The sequence below is a fragment of the Anomaloglossus baeobatrachus genome, chromosome 1 (genome assembly GCF_048569485.1).
Source record: "Anomaloglossus baeobatrachus isolate aAnoBae1 chromosome 1, aAnoBae1.hap1, whole genome shotgun sequence".
Classification (NCBI taxonomy): domain Eukaryota; kingdom Metazoa; phylum Chordata; class Amphibia; order Anura; family Aromobatidae; genus Anomaloglossus; species Anomaloglossus baeobatrachus.
In genome coordinates this window covers 364,637,750-364,659,155 of record NC_134353.1, presented here as the reverse complement: position 1 = coordinate 364,659,155, position 21,406 = coordinate 364,637,750, and the positions used below count along the sequence as shown (strand labels likewise).

The following is a 21,406-nucleotide window of genomic DNA, read 5'->3' as shown; positions in this document are numbered from 1 at the left end:
AGAAGTGGCTCGTATACTTCGTAATAGTGAGACCACAGATGTCCATTCAAGCGCCGTGCGACGCACTTTAGACAAGTCTGGAATGATTGCCTGAAAAAAGGTAAAGATGCCTTGACTTCAAGAACGTCGTTAGAAGTTTCAGCTTGAGTTTGCAAAAGAGTACAAAAGTGGACAGTAGAACATAAGAAATGGGTGATTTACAGCAATGAGATGAAAGTCAATAGACTAGTCTGATTGGTACAAATGAGTCTGGAAGAAACAAGGGAAAAGGGGTTAATGGATCAAGAAATTGAAGGAACTGTTAAGTTTGGTGGAGGAAGTATGATATTTTTGGGTTTTTCACAGCAAAATGCTTTGGATACATGACCAGGATCGATGGTAGCTCAATAACTCAATGCTGAGTTATATGTGAGTATCCCACAAGACGAGTTACTTCGTACTTTCGAATACTATGGGTATGAAAAGGATGATATTGTATTCCAGCAGGAGAACGACCTAAAGCATACGTCGAGATTGGCGAATAAATGGTTCAATGCCAATGAAGTAGTGGTGCTGGATTGTCCCCCCAAGACCTGAACCCAATCGAATAGTTGTGGGTAGAGTTGAAGAAAAAGATGTCTACATACCTAAGTGAGTCGACCAGTGTACACCAACATTGGGAACTTGAAAAAGAGACCTGGAATCAGAATTCGATTGAGATATGATTAAGTCTGATCAAGGTCATGTCCAGAGGATTCAGGCAGTGTTGAAAGCCAAAAGGTGGATTTACAAAATACTAATCGAAGTTAAAATTTAAACTTTTAGTAGCAAAATAGTGGTAATGCAGTGACATGACAAAAATGTGCATAACTAATCATATGCTAAATAGTTGCAAGTCAAATTTATGTATGAGATAGCTGATTGTCTATAAAGTGAAGGTCGTCTCACGCCCAAAGCTGTAGTGGATGGTAAGATATTAAGTCTGAAATGTTAAAGTTCATCAGTGTATTTGCACAAGATACAGATCAGTCTTTTTAATGTTAATTGTTTTATATTTTATTACTGAATAGGTAACACTGCACCTGTGAACTGCACAGTCGTGAAACGAATTGGAAAAGGCATGGATGCCATGGTTGTATTTAAAAGTGTTTGTCCACCATCTGAACAAGCTTCTGGAATAGAAACCGCCTTGAACAATGTCTCAGATAAAGAATCCCCTTCTGTTCCAGTAGAGACAAAACAAAGTTGCACTGCTCTTGAGAAATCACCTTTGTTCCAGAATAGTATTACTCTACCTGACCTGAGCATATCCCTTCAACAGTACAATATTTGTATAGAGAATCTAATAAAATCTTGCAAGGTATATACATCAAAATCTATGAAAGACCCAAGACTTTTAAAACGAAGTGAGCAGGAGACCTTAAAACCAGATGGCCAATCAAAGCCATGCAGTGTGCCTTTAGAATCTAACAAGATGACTCAGTTTCCAAACATTTCTACTAAAATGAATATTTGTAGCTTGGAAGATATAAATAAAGACTCTTTGTATTTAAGTTTCGAAGAGAGGCGTGTTCATGATAGCTGTATTTTATCTGAAGAACAGTTTCTGAACAATTTAAATAAATATTCGTCATTTTTTACATACATTGAACAAGATAGAGATTCAGGTATTGAATCGTTACCCAGCGTAATTAGTGAGGAGAAAACAGAGCATTCTTCAAAAGTGACCAATTCTGACAAATTATTTGGAGCAAATTCAAATCAATTGGGAACTGAAAAGAATTCAAAAACTGAATACACAGTTTCCATGTCACATAGTACCTCAAACTGCATTAACAAAACCAGTGAAAATGGAGAAAAATATGGACACAACCCATGCATGTTTGAAAATCCAAACCTAAAAGACAGAGATATTGCAAATCCACAATCAGCAAATGGAAAGGAAAGAGATACAAGCATTGAGTCTTTGCCAAATACGTCCCGTGAAGAGAAACCAGAGATTGCTAAACAACTGTGTGAAAATGATAAACTGTACAAAATATGTAGAGGTCAGTTGGTGACTGAAAGAAATCACCAAACTCCTTTATCAGATGTAATGTTATCAGACTGCTCTAAGGAAACCAATGAATATGGAGGAAAATTTCAAACTTCTCCAAATGTAAAAAACAAAGCCACTGTAAAGACATTATTTTTGTCAGATAAAGAAAAAGCTAAGGAGATCAAGTCATTACCAAATATTTCAAGTGAAAAGAAGAAATCGCTTTCCATAAAACTGAACAAAGATGATACGTTCTACAGAAAACATTCAAACAATGTAAGCACTGAGAAAAAGCAAGAAACTCAAGCATCTGTATCTATGTCTCTTAATACATCACATCACACAAGTGAAATGGTTGAAAATGGAAAAATTCAAGTCTTGGATTCTGTGTCTCCTAAAAGATCAAACAATAAAGAAACAAAGGAAAATGGAAGAAAGTCTAAAGGTAGTAAGTGCATCTCTCAAGACACAATGCTGAGAAACAAAGCTGTAGCAAAAACAACAAGATTAATTGATTATTGGAAAAAACATTGTATGCTTTCTGAAAAACATCCTACGAAAAGTAATTCATTGTCATGCAAAACAAAACCAATGAATAAAACTGAAGAATGTGTTACTAGTATAAAGCAAAGATCATGTGGTACAGGTAAATATAAAAGTCAAGTTGAACCAGTTAAAAGTCACCACAAACCAGCTGATAAAAATATAGCAATTAATGCTAAAACACCCACAATTTGTGGTGGTAGTCCTGATAAGTTTGTTTCAACTGCAACATCTCATGAAACAATAAAATATCAGAAAGCCAAAGAGAATTGCACTTTGAAGACATCTCTTGAAAAAGCAAAACATGAACACTATGTACCTAGTGGGATTTCAGAAAAAGCAGACGAATCTACACTGAAAGATATAACATTAGATACTCATGATGATAATTATACTCCTAAAAGCTTAAGTGATGGTTTAGATACACAATCTACAAATGAAGATGTTTTACATTCATCAAACAAAATTAGCTACGGAACCAGCAGGTGGGAGGAAAATATACACTCAAGCCAATCTAGTCCAATAGTTATCAGTCCCACAAAATCAGGCTTGCCTAGTACTGACAAGTCAATACAAGCTCCACAGTCAGAGAAAATCAGAAACCAATCTTTGTCATTTCCAAAAAATACATGTGAAGATGTGTCAAATGGGGATCTTTGTATTGTAACGGATTTAGAAAACCGTATAGACTGGAATACTCTTTTTGGAATGGAACTTGAAAAAGTTAATGCAACGCTAATCACACTACAAAGCAGCTCCTTAAGAAAAGAGAAAGAGCCAAGTGGCTTGAGAATTTTTCCTGATATGGAAATTATTATACCAAACAATCATTTTTCATTTACAGGTGGTTATAACAACAGCATATTTGGAGATATGCAACCATCCATGAAAGACAAAGAACCAATAAACAAAACATTTAGAAATGTTAACAATATGCCACAGGATAACCAAATAACAGTTTATATACCTGGAAACCAGTTAGCCAAAGGATCTACAAATTTACTTGATAGTAAAAACTGTTTGAAGGACATCCTCGATCCACTTTCTGCCAAAGACGTTGACAGTGTTCCATCGAGTGATATTGCAATTATAACAAGTGGTTTTAACAACAGCATAGTTGGAGATATGCCACCATCGATAGAAGCCAAAGAACCAATGACTAAAACATTTAGGGAAAATGATATGCCACCAGATAATCAAAGAACAGATTCTATACCTGGAAACCAGTTAGCAACTGGATTTCCAAATATACAAGATAGTAATAATTCATTTAAAGACAACCTTGATCCATTTTTTGCCAAAGTGGTTAACAGTGTTCAATTGCCCAAGAATGCAGTCACCAGTAGCCCAGTTCCATCTAAGGCAGTGGCTGCTAATATAAATAGAGGTAAAACTGTGCACAAATTGGATCGGCCAACAGTAAAGAAAAGACTGAATAAGAAGAAAATAATACCTTCAGTACTTGTTAAAAGATCTACAAGAATTTGCAAGTTTTCTCAGTCAGAAGAAAATATTAAAGTTGTTTTAGGCATGCTGTCTGATGAAATTCCCCTATGTAAGAACAAGCGCATATCCAAAAAATTAGATAGAGCTATTTTGCACTTAAGAAAAGCACATAAAAGGGTTAAAAAATCTCTGCAGCTTGTGTCAAAAACTGGGGGGAGACGAAATTTGGCCAAATCTTCCAGTGTACACAAAAATCTAAGTGTTAATGGGAAAGAAGGAAATACAAAACCAGTTGAAAGTACAATCAGTCAAATCTTACAGACCAAAGAATCCTCTCCAAATATGAAAGCTGCTGACATCCAGAAGTCTCCAACTATAGACAGTAAATGTCTAATAGAATCTACCCAAGAGATGGTAAATGGAGCTTCGGCGCAAGATTCCCAACATACTAAAGTACATGGCAGTTCCCCAACAAAAATGTCACTTGCACCTTCTTGCAAAGTTTCCATTTGCTCCACAGAAACTCTTAAAGATCCCTCTACTTTCTCCTGTGTTATTGCATCAGATAAAGAAAACACTGTTCCTCCTCTAAAATCATCTTCTGACATCAAGGAAAAGGATTCAGTGCCCTGTGAAACAGATGGTAAAGATCGTACATTGCACAAGGGTGGACGAAAAAGAAAGCATGCCTCCAAAAGAATATTTTCTCAAGTCAGGAAAGTGAGTTCATCCCTTACTATATCTGTATCTAAATGTTCAAACAAAAAGTCACATAGAGTTAATGAGAAGAACTACCCGAAAGGAAAAAGAAGCAAAGAATTTGCATCTGTTACAACAAAAGGGGCTAACACTTCAGGATGGTTACTGCAAAAAATGTCAAGCATTTTGCAAAAAGCAAGCGAGACAGATTCTTTAAAGTCATTGCAGCAATGTAAAGTGATGTGCCAGAAAATGATTCCTGCTTTCATTAAAGCTTTTGAGAAGAAGCAACACTGTGCTTTAAATGATGTCATAGCGGACAGGAGATTGTTTGTTAAAAAAAATTTAAAAACATGTTTCAAGTGTACCCTGAAACCCCAAGCTGTGGAGGCCTTTCTTGAATTGCAAATGGCAATAGAATCTAGACAATTTGTTGAAAGCAGAATGCATTATTTTGAAGGACGGCCGACATTTCGCAGTCTTTTATGGTATGATGGGTCCCTCTATGCAGAACTACTTTCAGGAGAGTCTGGCTATCAACAGCAATCATATCTTTATTCAACCTTTCAAGAAAAACTGAAGCTTCACCCATTAACTACCTTGAAGAATCATTGCAATCATATTTCCCATTATCTACAGGCAATTAATGAAAACAATAGTTGCTACTATGTATTCCTGAAATACAAAAGAGAACTACAAGAATGTGAAGCTGTTCTAAAACATAGCTGTGACCATGCATTATTTTCCCTGTCTGTTCCTTTCAGCTGTGGAGTAAATATTGGAGACACAATAGATGACCTGACAACCTTGCAGAAAAGTACTTTAAAGATCATAAGAGCCTTTATTAATCTTCCTACTTGTAATCCAGGAATAAAGGAACATGCACTCTCCCTCCTAGAATTTATCTCTGCAAAAATTGATTATATTAAGACTTCTGCATCGACAAGTATAGAGCTTTCACTTTTTGGTATTGAACACTTAATCTTTGATGCAGCCAAAGTTATGGCTTTCAATGAAAGAAAAAAATATAGTGACCCAAAAATAACTATTTCTGATGAGTTACTGAGCCAAATTAACTGTATTGCTTTGTCAAAGTTATATGAAGTTTATTGTGTCCGATGTGACCAACCAGCCAATATCAAAAAGAGCTCTTCAAGTGAGGTCTTTCTTGCACACAAAGGTTCTGAATTCTTTGGTAACCAGACTGTGTTCTTTGGAAAAATCATTGACCAAGCTCGGTGTGCAGAACCCAATGTTTTGAAGGTGATGATTCAGGACTGCAATCAACATCTCGAATGTCAGAGTAAATTCTTCCAGATCTTACAGGAGTGCATTATGGATGAAGTTCTAATCCAAGAGAGCAATGTTCTACATAAAACTGAAAGGCAGGACAAATATACAACTCTTTTAAAACCTGAAGCTGTTGAAGCATATATTGACTTAGCCATGACATATGAAACATTAAACTTCCTCAATTGTCTAATGGCTTCAAAAAAGAACCAATTGAGAACAAGGGGGTTACTCTGGTACGATACATCTCTTTTCTCTGATTTGATCCACAGCCAAAATAGAGTAGAATCTTATTTGCAAGGATACACCATGCCTAATGCTGCAGAAATAATAGACAGTACAATTTCAGAAATAAAGTCAGAACTGGAAATCATTTCCGAATGCTCAGAATCTGTTAACTACTCCTATGCCTTTCAGATAATGACAAGAGAACTCTCAGAACTTTCGGAACTAAAAAACTTCATGAAGTCTAAGCCTGCAATCACCACGTACATCAATTTTTCTCCATTTGTTGCCTCTTTACATTATGGAAACTCACTAACAGAACTAGACCACAATTACAACCAGTTATCTGACTATCTAGGAGTTTTATTGTCTGCCCCAAAGAAAGATTTAGGGAAATTGGCCCATACAATGAAAATAATGAAAACAATTGAGTTTGCAAAAAATTTACAATTCAAACCAGGAATATCAGCATTTCATTTTATTACCTGCAATCTTCATCATAATAGAAAGAAGCACCGCCAAGCCTTAAGAAGACAAATGGAGGAAGAAAATCAAAATTGTGAATTGCCCAGGAAAAGATTGTGCATTGAAATGACTGCAGAGGTCCCTGTTTCTTCCAACTCCAGAAGGCAAAAGGTTTGTGTTTATAACTATCAATGTATCTGATTAATGCATTATAAAACCAAGACTGTGATCGATAAAAGGAATTGTGTCATAAGGTTATGGTGAAAAATTGTTCTTAAAGACAGAAAAAAAAAAAAGAAAAGTTGTCGTTTCAGTGGCATTAACCCCTTCAGGACCGGGAAATTTTTAATTTTCGTAGTTTTTTTTATTTCCTCCTCTTCTTCCAGGAGCCATCCTTTTTAATTCTCGGTTGATTTAGCAGTATGAGGTTTTGGGGTTTTTTTTCTCGAAGGATGAGTTATAGTTTTGAATGACGCCATTCTCCTAATTATGTTATGTACTGAAATTGAAAGTCTACAGCAAAATCCTTTTGTATGAGATTAGAATTTTTCCTACAAATTTACAGTGGAATCACCTCTCATCTGAGTTGCTACTAAGGCCGCTTTCACACTGTGTTCCTCTCCTCATTCAGAGGTCCCATCGAGGTTTCTGGCCGATCCTCCACATAACCGGTTTCATACCCTGCATTGAACTTTGTTTTTAAAAATAAAAAAAATGGATTTGTAAGGTGTTTTAACTTTTCTTTTCTAGGTTATAACATCACCTGAAAAGGCCACAGCAAAGGAAAAAGAAGAAAATCAAGGGAATTCTCATTTAAGGTATTGTTATTATACATGGTTAAGTTCTTATATGTTCAGGGTTATATTGCTTGTTAAAAAGGTCATTTTGAATTCTTAAAATGGTAAAATTGCAAAGTGTAAACGTTGCAATTTACCTATTAAATATTAAGTGTTGTTCTTTTTGTTTTGTTTTTATTGCTGCCACTGTTAGCAACTTATGCTGTGTGTGTGTAGTATGTGGGCATTAAAATATTTAGCCATTGCAGTCTTCTGCCGTTTCCAGCACTGCTCTGGTCCTCACCTGTCTCATGTGACTGCAGCTCTGGCTTGCCGCCTCTCACAGCGGGACCGTTAGCTCTTTACTTAATGTAAGCTTTTAAGAGCCTCATTCTGAGTCTCAAAACATATATTATGAAAGTGACTTCAATTCCACAAGAGAAGATGCTACTTTAGTCAGCTGGTCACAATGTCGGTCACATTATGCAGGACAGTATCATAGCAGCTCTGGAAACGGCAGAAGAAAGCAATAGGTAAGTATTTTAATGCACATATTGTAAACACTATTAATTTCTAACAGAGGGAATAAAATTGAAAAAGAAAAACACTGCAGTAGTCCTTTAAAATGCCTTCTTTTTCTCAAGAAGGAGTTTGAATTCTAATATTCACTACTTATTGCCTAGGTTACTGGCCACCTCTACAATCCATCAAAGGTGGGAGCTTTCCTAGAAAAGGATGGCTTGTTTGCAAATGATTTGCTCTAGATCTTGGAAGCACAGCTCTTAAACTGGGTAGATTCAACTGCAGGGGAACCTTGGTTTACGAGAACAATCCGTTCTGGGAGTGTACTTGTTAATCAAGTTACTTGTCTAGCAAAGCAAAATTTCCCATAGGAAATAATGCAAGCTCAGACAATTCGTTACACAACTTGTTCAATGTCCCATCCTGGTCCCCTATTGTTCCATTCTACACATGCACAAACACACGCAGACACATATTATGCTCATCTTGCCTTCCGTTCCATCGCCAGACTCCTGGTTCTTGTAGTTCGCTGGTACAGGATGTGTATCGTGTAACCATCGCGAGCGATGCCGGAGCTTCCGCTGCCAGAGCACTGACGTCAAAGGCAGGAGCCGCTTACCTCTGATTGGCCAGTGCGCTGCCTTTGAGTAGCGGCTGACAGCGTAAGTTCTTCCATCGTTGCGATGGTTACCCGATACACATCATGTACCGGCGGATTTCAAGAACCAGGAGGCCGGCCATGGAACGGAAGGTAAGGTGAGCATAATATGTGTGTGTGCGTGCGTGTTTGTGTGTGTTTGTGCTTGTTTATGTGGACTGCAAGAGCGGGTCAGAACGCGGTGAAAGTACAGAACCGGAAGTGTGTGCAGTGAGTATTTGCTCGTACAGCAAACCTTTCTCGTAAATTTACAGCAAGCTTTGCTCGCATAGCAAAATACTCGCACACCCATTTACTCTTGGTTCCACTGTACTTTCTGTACCTCTGTGATACTGCAGTGGTACCCAGTGTGGACCAGCAGCTTAATCAAGCCATTGGCCCTAACCATCAAACTTCAGGAATGGTGTGTGCCTCGGCAAGCACAAAGTGGGGGGGCAGAGGAGCAATGCATTCCTGAAGAAAGATGTGATAATAATAACCTATTTAAGTGTGTTGTCCTACAATTACAGTTTATCAATTCCATTGGATAGGGGATAAGGACTTATTGCTGGGCTCCCCACAGATCACGAGAATATTTGTTCAATGTTCTCTGCATGTGTGCTTTTGCTCCATTCATTGTTTATTCGACTGAAAGGGATAGCAAATCTGTGAGAAGATCATTAATTCTTAAGCTGGGTTCACACTAAGCGACAGCGACAACGACGTCGCTGTTACGTCACCATTTTCTGAGACGTAACAGCGACCTTGTAAGTCGCTGTTATGATCGCTGCTTAGCTGTCAAACACAGCGACGCAGCAGTGATCATAACGTCGCTGTGCTACATGTGCAGAGAGCAGGGAGCCGCGCTTAGCGCTGGCTCCTTGCTCTCCTAGGTACAGTACACATCGGGTTAATTAACCCGATGTGTACTGCAGCTACATGTCACAGTGCAGAGAGCAGGGAGCCGCGCACACTGCTTAGCGCTGGCTCCTTGCTCTCCTTGCTACAGTATACATCGGGTTAATTACCCGATGTGTACTGCAGCCACATGTGCACAGAGCAGGAGCCGGCACTGGCAGCAAGGGCTGAGGCTGGTAACGAAGGTAAATATCGGGTAACCAGGGAAAGGTCTTCCCTTGGTTACCCGATGTTTACACTGGTTACAGCTTACCGCAGCTGCCAGACGCCGGCCCCTGCTCCCTGCTCGCTTAATTTCGTCGCTCTCTCGCTGTCACACACAGCGATGTGTGTGTCACAGCGGGAGAGTGACGACCAAAAAATGAAGCTGGACATTCAGCAACGACCGGCGACCTCACAGCAGGGGCCAGGTCGTTGCTGGATGTCACACACAGCGACAGCGACGGGACGTCGCTGCAACGTCACAGAAAATGGGGACGTAGCAGCGACGTCGTTGTCGCTGTGTGTGACACCAGCTTTAGGCTGGAGTCACATTAGCGTATCACATCCAATGCGATATGCTAATGACCCCTGGCTCAGGCTTTGCTGCGAGTGTGAGCCAAGTGTCATGCGACTGTGACCCGATCTTGCAATTGGGTCACAGCTGCAAAGTAGAGGGTGGGAGCTGCAGAGGAGAGGGAGGGGTTAATCTCCTCCATTGTCAGCCTGCACGTATGCAGTCCGATGCTTCTCTTGTACCCATACTCTTGAATGGGTGCAAGTGCTACGGCTCTGGCAGACAATCGCAACATGCTGCGATTTTTTCCTCAGTCAAATTAGGGTTGAGGAAAAACACTCAGATCTGAGCTGCAGCATTCTCTTACATGTGGCTGAGTGCAATGGGAGATTTCTGAGATTGTACTCGTGCGAGTCATACACAAGTGTGACTCCGGCCTTACCAGAGCTTCAATGGCCACTCTAAGGTATTCTGGTACCAGGTATTTTCTGCTCCTTTTGAGAGCTACGTAACAAATGTGTAATTCCAGCAGTGTGTCATTTACTGGGGTGCTTTGATAAAATCACTGTCTTAGCTGCTGCAGCTGTGCCAGTTCTCTGAATGCTGAGTTCTGTATAACCCCACCCACATAATTAATTGTTAGCTTTCTGTGTACACTGTGCATAGGCAGAAGGCTTCCAGTTAGTGATGGGGTGTAAATAGACATAGTTTATGAATGTCAAGGATTATATTGCTGCAAGTTTGCTAGTCCTTTGTGTTATAACCTCCTGCTGATAAAATCCCTTATGAGCAGTAATACAGCAAGTAGCTTTGTAAGTGACACCACTGGAATCAGGGTCTCTGCTATCACATTTGAAAGCAGCATAGGGCAGAGGTAAATATCTGGTGACAACATTTCTTTAACAGGTCCTAGGTTTTTATCATTTCATCCCTTTACAGAAATTTAGGCTTAACTGCATAGGCTACTGGCTTGCATCCATGGAGTAAACTGCTTTAAATTGGAGTTAACAGTAGAATGGTTAGCAAAACACATCAGTGCTAGAGAGACTGACAATAAAGCGGGTTTTACACTCAGCGACATCGCTAACGATATGTCGTTGGGGTCACGGAATTCGTGACACACATCCGGCCTCGTTAGCGACGTCGTTGCGTGTGACACCGCAGGAACGACCGGTAATGATCAAAAATACTCACCATATCGTTGATCGTTGTCCAGTCGTTCCTATCCCGATTATCGTTGCTGCAGCAGGTACGATGTTGTTCGTCATTCCTGCGGCAGCACAAATCGCTATGTGTGACACCGCAGGAACGAGGAACAACCTCGTACCTGCGGCCGCACGCAATGAGGAAGGAAGGAGGTGGGCGGGATGTTCGTCCCGCTCATCTCCACCCCTCCGCTTCTATTGGATGGCTGCTTAGTGATGCCGAACGAACCGCCCCTTTAGAAAGTAGGCGGTTCACCGGCCACAGCTACGTCGCTAGGCAGGTAAGTATAGTGTGACGGGTGTTAGCGACGTTGTGCGCCACGGGCAGCGATTTGCCCGTAACGCACAACCGATGGGGGCGGGTACGCTCGCTAGCGATATTGCTAGCGATATCGCTGCGTATAAAGCCCGCTTAACAGAATCCTTAAAGGGAATCTGTCAGCAGGTTTTTCCAATGTAATCTGGGACAGCATGCTTTAGTGTTTAAAAACATAAATCATCTATGCCTCTCTGATCAGGCTGTGTGCTGTAGTTTATTTAGACTAAAAGCTTTATCACCTAGTGATATTGATTGCTGGACTGTCTTGTGCAGGGCAGTACGACGTGCCCCCTCCTCTGACACCTCATTGTCACTGTACAATCTCTATACAGAGACTGGCGTGGGCGACGAAGCTCTCTCAGCTCTGCTAGATGGCTAGATCTAAAAATTCTGATTGTGTCAGAACGGCTGCATCCAGTAATCTAAGTGATACATTGTTAGATTCACAGTCTCTTTGTCTACATTGTACTCTCAGATGAGGTAGCAAAAACCTGCTGACAGGTTCCCTTTAAGCAGAGACGTAGTCAGAAAGATAGACAGGGTAAAAGTCCAGTGGGGGTCAGGCAAAAGATGTGTGAAATATTTCAGGGTCATATCTAATGATGAGTTTTGGGTTTACAGCATAGTCGTACTAGAGGGCTGATGCGTGATCTTTATTATGATTATTATTATGATTATTATTATTATATATTTTCTCAGAGCAAGCAAACATATCACTGAACAACAACAAAAAGAACCGAAATCTATGAAAATGATCTCTGTGAAGGGTTCACCACAGAAGAAAAAGAAGTGTTTTTTACTTTCAAGTCCAAAAGATATAAAAAATTATGTACACGCTACTTCAGTAAAAGGAAGATCTAATGGGAAGGGCAGCAAAATCAGTTCATTAGATGAAGGTAAAACAAAGAGGGGCAATTCTTTTGCTGGCAAATGTCCACAAGCCTCATCTATGACAAACTCATGTAACTTCACTTTGGATTCAAAGGTTCAGAATCAAACAGATAGTCATTGTGTTGAAAGCTCCCCAGACTCTATTGGATCAGGAAAAGCTAGCAAGCAATCTGATATTCAAGATAAGAAAGCAAGGGCTGAGATTTCTGAAGAGAATGATTCTTCATTAGATGACAATATGAGTACCTTTACTGTGTGTACTATGGAAATTAGCACGTCAGATGAACAGGAAAGCATCAAACAACAAATTCCTGCTGTTGGAGAAGAAGAACAGAAAGACTCAGCTACTGGGATTAAAACACTTCAAAAGGATACATCTACACCCTGGAATAGTCAGTCAATCTCAAGAGACACTGGCCAGTACACTGGGTTGCCTGTTTCAGCAAATCCTTGGCAGTATTCCTTATATAACTGGTACCAATATGGAAGTAATATTCAAGGATACGCAAATGTTTCTTACAATACACAGTCAACTAATCTACATAATCAGCCATCTGCATTTCCAGTGGCAAATTCCTACATTACAAACCAGCCTTACTCTGGTTTTAGTGGACAAGTACAGACGCAGATGTATTCAATTGCTGGTCCTTTTGGTACAAATATGCCTTACCATTACACAGATGCATCCTCGTCTTCAAGTCAGAATCCAGTGCAAACTCCATACCCTTACAGCTCTCCTGCAGATAAAGGCTGGCCATGGAGTAAGTAAATTTGGACATAACAAGGACGTATCATATTCTGGAAAACTTAATGAAAGGGTTTTTTCAGACTTTGGTTTTAGTGGACAGGAACAAACAAATTTATTCAATTGCTCATCCTTTTGGTACCAATATGCCTTCCATTACACAGATGTATCCTCGTCTTCAAATCAGAATCCAGTGCAAACACCATACTCTTACAGCTAGTAGTGATGGGCGGACCCGGACTGTAAAAGTCCGGATCCACTTTTTTCACAAGTACCCGTGGACCGACCCTGGGTCTGGAGTTCTGAGGGAACTCTGGGTACCTATTTGGATTTGGCAACTCAGATAAATAAAAAAAAATAAAGGAAAAGAAATAAAACAGGGAAAAGCAGGCATGTGATACTTGCCAAGCATGGCAGTAACAATACTTCCGGGGCTGCTCAGACTACTTCCTTGGCTGCTCATTATTCTTCATACACATGCACTGCTTCGCCCGTCCACCAGCAGCCTCGGCGTCTGTCATTGGTTGCAGTCGGACTGTGCCTCCACCCTGTGTGACGTGTCTGACTGCTTATCTCTGGTGTAAAAATAAATAAATTGGCGTAGGGTCCTCCCATATTACGATACCCAGCACAGATAAAGCATATGGCTACAGGCTGCAGCCCCCAGCCGTGTGCTTATCTTGGCTGTGTATCAAAATAAGAGGGATCCCATGCAGCTTTTTTACATTCTTATTAATTAAATAAATAAGTAAAAAAAAAATGGTGTGCTTCCTCCCCCCCAATTTTGATAACCAGCCATAAAGCCGACAGCTAGGGGCTGATATTCTCAGGCTGGTGGTCCCACAGCCTAAAAATAGTACCCTACAGACACCCAAAATTGTTGCATCCATTAGATGTGACAATCCTGGAACTTGGGTTAATAAGGGGTTAGTCACAGCTCACAGCTGCCACTAAGCCCTAGACTAGTAATGGGAGGTGTCTAAAATAAACACAAACACTAAAAAAGTCCTTTATTTTAAATAAAATACAAAAAACCCACTCTCTTTCACCCCTTTAGTAACCCCAAACACCCAGGTCCAATGTAATCCACAAGAGATCCCACGATGATTCCGGCTCTGCTACATACAAACTGAGGGTCACAGTGCTTGGGCACAGAACATGTCCGCCCGCTGTGTGCTTCAGGTAGAGAATGACTGAGTGGTAGCGATGAGTGGTGACGTCACTCAGTTTATTTGCGGTCAAAGCTGGATGTTCCCACAGTAACCCACCTATGCAGGTAAATTGACCTCATTTACCCATGAGCGATTTTCCGTTTTTTTTTTCGTTTTTGTTTTTTTGCTCCTCTTCGTCCGAGAGCCGTAACTTTTTTATTTTTACGTAAATCTTGCCAAATGAGAGCTTGGTTTTTGCAGGACGAGTTGTACTTTTAAATGAAACCATGAGTTTTAACATATAGTGTACTGGAAAACAACAAAAAAATTCCAAGTGCGCAAAAATGTGGTTGCATGATTGTTTTTGGGGTATATTATTCACCATGATCAGTGTATTTTAAAACTGATGTGTAGGTGTGATGTCTCAGGTCGGTACGAGTTCATTGACCCCAAACATGTATAGGTTTACTTTTATCTAAGGGTTTAGAAAAAATAAAATCAGAAGCTTGTCCAAAACAAGTGGCGCACTTTTTGTGCCATTTTCCGCGACCCGTAGCGTTTTCATTTTTTAAGATATGGGGCTCAGTTATAGCTTATTTTTTTACATCTTGAGCTGCTGTTTTTAACAGTACCATTTTTGCGCAGATGCTACATTTTGATCACCTGTTATTGCATTTTGCGCAAAATTTGCGACAACCAAAAAAACGTAGCTTTGGCATCTGGAATTTTTTGGCCGATATGCCGTTTACTAATTAGATTAATTAATTTTATATTTTGATAGATCTGGCATTTCTGAACTTAGCGATAAGAAATATGTGTATATGTTTTAGAAATGGGGCAAATGGGGGGTGATTTGAACTTTTTAGGTTTTTTTATTTTTTTTTAAATATTTTTAAAACTTTTTTTTAATTATTTTACTAGTCTTCATAAGGGGCTATAAGGATCAGCAGTTTGATTGCTTGTTCATTTCTCCTGATCAGAGCAGCACATCTCTGATTAGCAGAAATGCAGTGTTCCTGTGAAAATCGTCACTCTGCCTGCTGTAACAGGAACTGTGTCATGAAAGTGACAGGAGTCATCATATGACCCTGTGCTACCATGGCAATCGTTGGCTCCCCATGATCACGTCATGGGGCCTCCAATGGCAATGGTGAAAAGCTCGTTCCATGCCGTGGCCATTTACATCATGCCATCACATTTTGACAGCGTGATCTAAGGGGTTAACAGGCGTGGGGGTATCACGGATCCACCTGCACCTAATAGCAGCACATGTCTGCTGTTCAAAAAAGCAGACATGTGCGGGACTCACCGCAGCAGCCAGCGGTGCTTATACCAACATAAGCCATGACGTACCCAGTACTTCTAAAGTCAGTAGAGGTTAACCTTAGTGACCTCACCTCAGGTGAGGTCACTCAGTTCATAGACCTGCATCTCCTAGCAGAAAACTGTGGGGGGGTTTTGCCAAAGAATGCAGATTTGGTGCTTCAATATATACACCATAGTCCTGCACCAAATCTGCATCTTCTGGCAAACAAATGCATCAAAACACAATGCAGTTTTGATGCGATAGTGATGTGATTTTTTTGCCAGGAGATGTAGATTTGGTGCAGGAATATGGTGTAAAAATTCCAGTACCAAAGCTGCATCTCTTGGCCAACAAATACAGAAAATGGTTTTGATGCCGTTTCGGTACAGTTTTCTGCTAGCAGATGCAAATTTGGTGCTGAAAGGTCTGCACCAGATTTCTGCACCAAATTTGCATCTCCTGATAGAAAATCGCACCGAAACAGCGTCAGGACCATATTTGTGTGTTTTCTTTTGCCAAGAGATGCAGATTTGGGGCTGAAATTTATATACCATAGTCCTCCCCCAAATCTGCATCTCCTGACAAAAACAAAATGCATCAAAACTGCATTATAATGCAATAAAAGGGTGAAAGAGGGTGGGTTTTTTTTGGATTTTATTTCAAATAAACAATTTTTTCGGTATTTGTGTTTATTTATTTTCACCTACAGATTGGTAATGAGGGGTCTCCTAGACCATGCCCATTAGTAATCTAGGGCTTAGTGGCACCTGTGAGCTGTCATTACCCAGATTTCCACCAGGGCAATTAGGATGAGCTGGGTAAAGTTCTGGGATTGTCACATCTATTCTATTGTATGTGACAATTTTGAGCAGCTGCAGGCTCCTATTTTTAGGCTCAAGACTAGAGAGGAGGGCAATAATCATGGGCCTCCCCAGCCTGAGAATACCAGTTGTCAGCTTTAACATGGCTGAGTATCAAAATTGGGGGAGACCGCACACCATTTTTAAAAATTATTTATTTAAATATTTATTTGTTTTAAAAAAAAAGCTGCCTGCGGTCCCTCTTATTTTGCTACACAACCACGATATGCACATAGCTTGGGGCTGCAGCCTGTAGCTGTATGCTTTATCTGTGCTGGGTATGAAAATATGGAGGGACCCTACGCCAAGTTTTTTATTTATTTTTACACCACAAAATTGACATTGACAGCGTCTGTGATTGGTTGCTTTCAGACATGCTTTCACACAGGGAGGGGGCACGGTCTGACTGTAAGCAATCACAGACATCCGATCTGCCAGTGTACGGGGGAAGCAGTGCATATGCATTAGGTTAATGAGTATCTCCGGAAGTAGCTTTACATCCCCACGGGAGAATGGCAAGTATAACGCACCTGCTCTAATCCCCCTGTCCCTTCTACCACCATTTTAAAGCGCATGATTTGTGTCCCCATAGACTTATATGGGGACTGTAATCTGGACAAATAGCTAGGATTCATTCCTGGCCCGAACCGGGTTTTTTTGTGTTTTTGTTTTTTTTTAAACCTGGTTGGACCCGCCAATCTTGGGTATCTACGAGTCCGCCCAGCACTAGTTGTCAAGCTTTAGGTTACAGGTCTGCAGTCACTCTATGTAACTGCAAACTTGTGAATCATGTGTGTTGTCAGGATTCTCTGGCACCAAGTTACCACAAGTATGCAATTTGCATACTTCTGGCCACATTTCGACTAGATGTATCTGGCCTCACTCAATTGACTTGTACTGAGAGAGGCCATGCATGTCTAGTCAGCACATGACCACCTGTGTACAAATCGCATACTTGTGATCATGTGCTCTCTAGATGCCAGGACTGGAGAATCCTGACTACGCGCGCACTATGCGCTGTGAGGGTTCATGTGTCTGCTAACACATGAAAGGACTGTTGCAATTCTTGGAGAGCCTTATTCTCTCCCTCAGATAGATTATTTTCAGATCTGCCACTGCTTGTAATTCTGCGCAGATCTTTCTACCAATGTCAAATATATCCACACTATTAGTACCTATCTGTTGTGGTGTCCTGGTGCTACTGTTTTTGAGGTCTCTAAATGGACCTAATCCCCTATTTGATACTGCATTTTGTTCCTGCAAAAGGCCTATTAATAAATCTCTTAAACTTTCAACATCGCTATCAGCGAGTCCTAGTCTCCTGCATTGTTCCTTATCGTTATTGAGAAGAAACTTTCTCCATTTTAATTTTTGTCCAAATAAGTTCAGATCTATGACCCATGTGAAGCAGTTGTACTGATTAGTCGGAACAAATGATAGACCCTTTCTCAAAACATTGTAATGGGTTTGACTAAGTTGTTGCCGTCATAAATTAATGATTTTGATTTCGATTTAGTTGGCTACATGACTTCTCAGTGAATATTGCCTCTTCTCTAAAAAAAGAGGGCCCATCCTGTACAGAGGTAGAGGAGGATGATGGTATGCAATTTCTCATTTCCCTTTCCCCTGTCCTTGAAAATTCCTTCCAAACCCTTCCCTTCCTTTCCATTTTCTGCCACTCCTATTTTTCTTTCCAACCCTGCTTCCTAATCCACGTTCAGATCTTTCAGTATCTGAAGTCTCAGGTTCAGATGATGAAATATCTTTAAATCTACTACGCAACCCGTAGGCTTGGTTGGTTGTAAATTGTAAAAATATAGCTGGTGATAGCACATACATCTGACATTAGCCATTGTGCTGGGAGCTAGGCCCATCTCTGGTTACCATATTGGAAGCTGGTTCCTCAACAGTTTAAACTAGTTAAAAGTGAAAACTACTGAGTATTTCATGGCGATTAGCTGACAGAATAGGGCAATTTCATCAACCTTATGATGAATCAAAAAAGAAGGGGAAACGTGTTGAGGTTCTTGTCCATATAGTTACATAGTTACTTAGGTTGAAAAAAGACCTAGGTCCATCTAGTTCAATCTTCCTCCACCAATTCTACATTTTGTCCCTAAGTCACTTATAACCAACAATATTGTGTGTACTGAGGAAATCATCCAGCCCTTTTTTAAAAGCTGTTATACTATCCTCCATTACTACCTCTTGTGGTAGGGCATTCCACAGTCTGACTGCTCTAACTGTAAAAAACCCTTTCCTATTTAGCTGCTGGAATCGCTTTTCTTCCTCACGCAGTGTATGCCCCCTGGTCCTTAGTATTGTTTTTGGAAGAAATAACATGTGCCAGTCCTTTATATTGACCACACATGTATTTATACATATAAATGAGATCTCCTCTGAGATGTCTTTTTTCTAAGCTGAACATAGCTAACTTTTTTAACCTCTCATCATATGGGAGGCCTTCCATTCCTTGTAGTAGTCTACTGTAGTTAGCCGCCTTTGAACTGACTCTAATTTCTGAATGAAGTGAAAGCTGCACACCAAATTCAGAGTAATATGAACAAGCATACAGTTAGGTCCAGAAATATTTGGACAGTGACACAATTTTCGCGAGTTGGGCTCTGCATGCCACCACATTGGATTTGAAATGAAATCTCTACAACAGAATTCAAGTGCAGATTGTAACGTTTAATTTGAAGGTTTGAACAAAAATATCTGATAGAAATTGTAGGAATTGTACACATTTCTTTACAAACACTACACATTTTAGGAGGTCAAAAGTAATTGGACAAATAAACCAAACCCAAACAAAATATTTTTATTTTCAATATTTTGTTGCGAATCCTTTGGAGGCAATCACTGCCTTAAGTCTGGAACCCATGGACATCACCAAACGCAGCCGCAGCCTTCAGGTCTTGCTTGTTTGTGGGTTTTTCCGTCTTAAGTCTGGATTTGAGCAAGTGAAATGCATGCTCAATTGGGTTAAGATCTGGTGATTGACTTGGCCATTGCAGAATGTTCCACTTTTTTGCACTCATGAACTCCTGGGTAGCTTTGGCTGTATGCTTGGGGTCATTGTCCATCTGTACTATGAAGCGCCGTCCGATCAACTTTGCGGCATTTGGCTGAATCTGGGCTGAAAGTATATCCCGGTACACTTCACAATTCATCCGGCTACTCTTGTCTGCTGTTATGTCATCAATAAACACAAGTGACCCAGTGCCATTGAAAGCCATGCATGCCCATGCCATCACGTTGCCTCCACCATGTTTTACAGAGGATGTGGTGTGCCTTGGATCATGTGCCGTTCACTTTCTTCTCCAAACTTTCTTCTTCCCATCATTCTGGTACAGGTTGATCTTTGTCTCATCTGTTCATAGAATACTTTTCCAGAACTTAGCTGGCTTCATGAGGTGTTTTTCAGCAAATTTAACTCTGGCCTGTCTATTTTTGCAATTGATGAATGGTTTGCATCTAGATGTGAACCCTTTGTATTTACTTTCATGGAGTCTTCTCTTTACTGTTGACTTAGAGACAGATACACCTACTTCACTGAGAGTGTTCTGGACTTCAGTTGATGTTGTGAACGGGTTCTTCTTCACCAAAGAAAGTATGCGGCGATCATCCACCACTGTTGTCATCCGTGGACGCCCAGGCCTTTTTGAGTTCCCAAGCTCACCAGTCAATTCCTTTATTCTCAGAATGTACCCGACTGTTGATTTTGCTACTCCAAGCATGTCTGCTATCTCTCTGATGGATTTTTTCTTTTTTTTCAGCCTCAGGATGTTCTGCTTCACCTCAATTGAGAGTTCCGTAGACCGCATGTTGTCTGGTCACAGCAACAGCTTCCAAATGCAAAACCACACACCTGTAATCAACCCCAGACCTTTTAACTACTTCATTGATTACATGTTAACGAGGGAGACGCCTTCAGAGTTAATTGCAGCCCTTAGAGTCCCTTGTCCAATTACTTTTGGTCCCTTGAAAAAGAGGAGGCTATGCATTACAGAGCTATGATTCCTAAACCCTTTCTCCGATTTGGATGTGAAAACTCTCATTTTGCAGCTGGGAGTGTGCACTTTCAGCCCATATTATATATAATTGTATTTCTGAACATGTTATTGTAAACAGCTAAAATAACAAAACTTGTGTCACTGTCCAAATATTTCTGGACCTAACTGTAACTGCTTGATGATACATAAAGAATGAAAAATACAACTAGCCATATGAAAAATGGAAAAAAAAAGTTTTTTGTTATGCAGTTTTTTTTTTTCTGTCTGAGAACCCAGTCCCGCCCTTTAGCCATGATTATTCAACTTCCTTTATAGCCAGGTCCCTTGCTTCCCATACACAGCAGGTTTCAGCCGCACATAGAGGTAACATTTGGTTAGGTACCCATGCACACAAGCAGGTTTTAACCGCATATAGAGGTAACATTTTGTTAGGAACCCCATAAATAAGAGATTACCGTGAAGTGGTTATGGGGCAGTAATGAATTGATCAATACATTAGCTAAATATCTCTTTTTTTCAAAATAATCCTCAGCAGTTATGCAATATCACCAAAAAATTTTTTTTCAATTTTTCATATGGCTAGTTGTATTTTTCATTCTTTATGTATCATCAATCAGTTATGCTTGTTCATATTACTCTGAATTTGGTGTGCAGCTTTCACTTCATATAGATTATGTATTTTTTGGCTAGCACCCTGTTCACATTTACAATGGAGTTCCAGCAGTCATTTTGATTATCTAATTTCTGAATGTCCTTTTAAAAATGTGGAGCACAAAACTGGATCCCATATTCCAAATGTGGCCTTACAAGTGATTTATAGAGGGGTAACAATACGTTGGGATCACGGGATCTAATCTCTCTTTTTATACACCCTAAAAT

The 21,406-nt window shown here is 40.2% G+C and overlaps 1 protein-coding gene across 1 annotated transcript in view; it reads left to right on the top strand.

Annotated features, from left to right (window-relative positions):
* The window catches only part of TEX15 (testis expressed 15, meiosis and synapsis associated), a 226,792-nt gene that overhangs the window by 182,535 nt on the left and 22,851 nt on the right, over window positions 1-21,406 (top strand). The window contains exons 8-10 of the mRNA XM_075352463.1: window positions 1,050-6,856; window positions 7,436-7,503; window positions 12,258-13,210. Coding sequence (XP_075208578.1) covers window positions 1,050-6,856; window positions 7,436-7,503; window positions 12,258-13,210 — 6,828 coding nt within the window. The remainder of the gene's footprint in view (window positions 1-1,049; window positions 6,857-7,435; window positions 7,504-12,257; window positions 13,211-21,406) is intronic.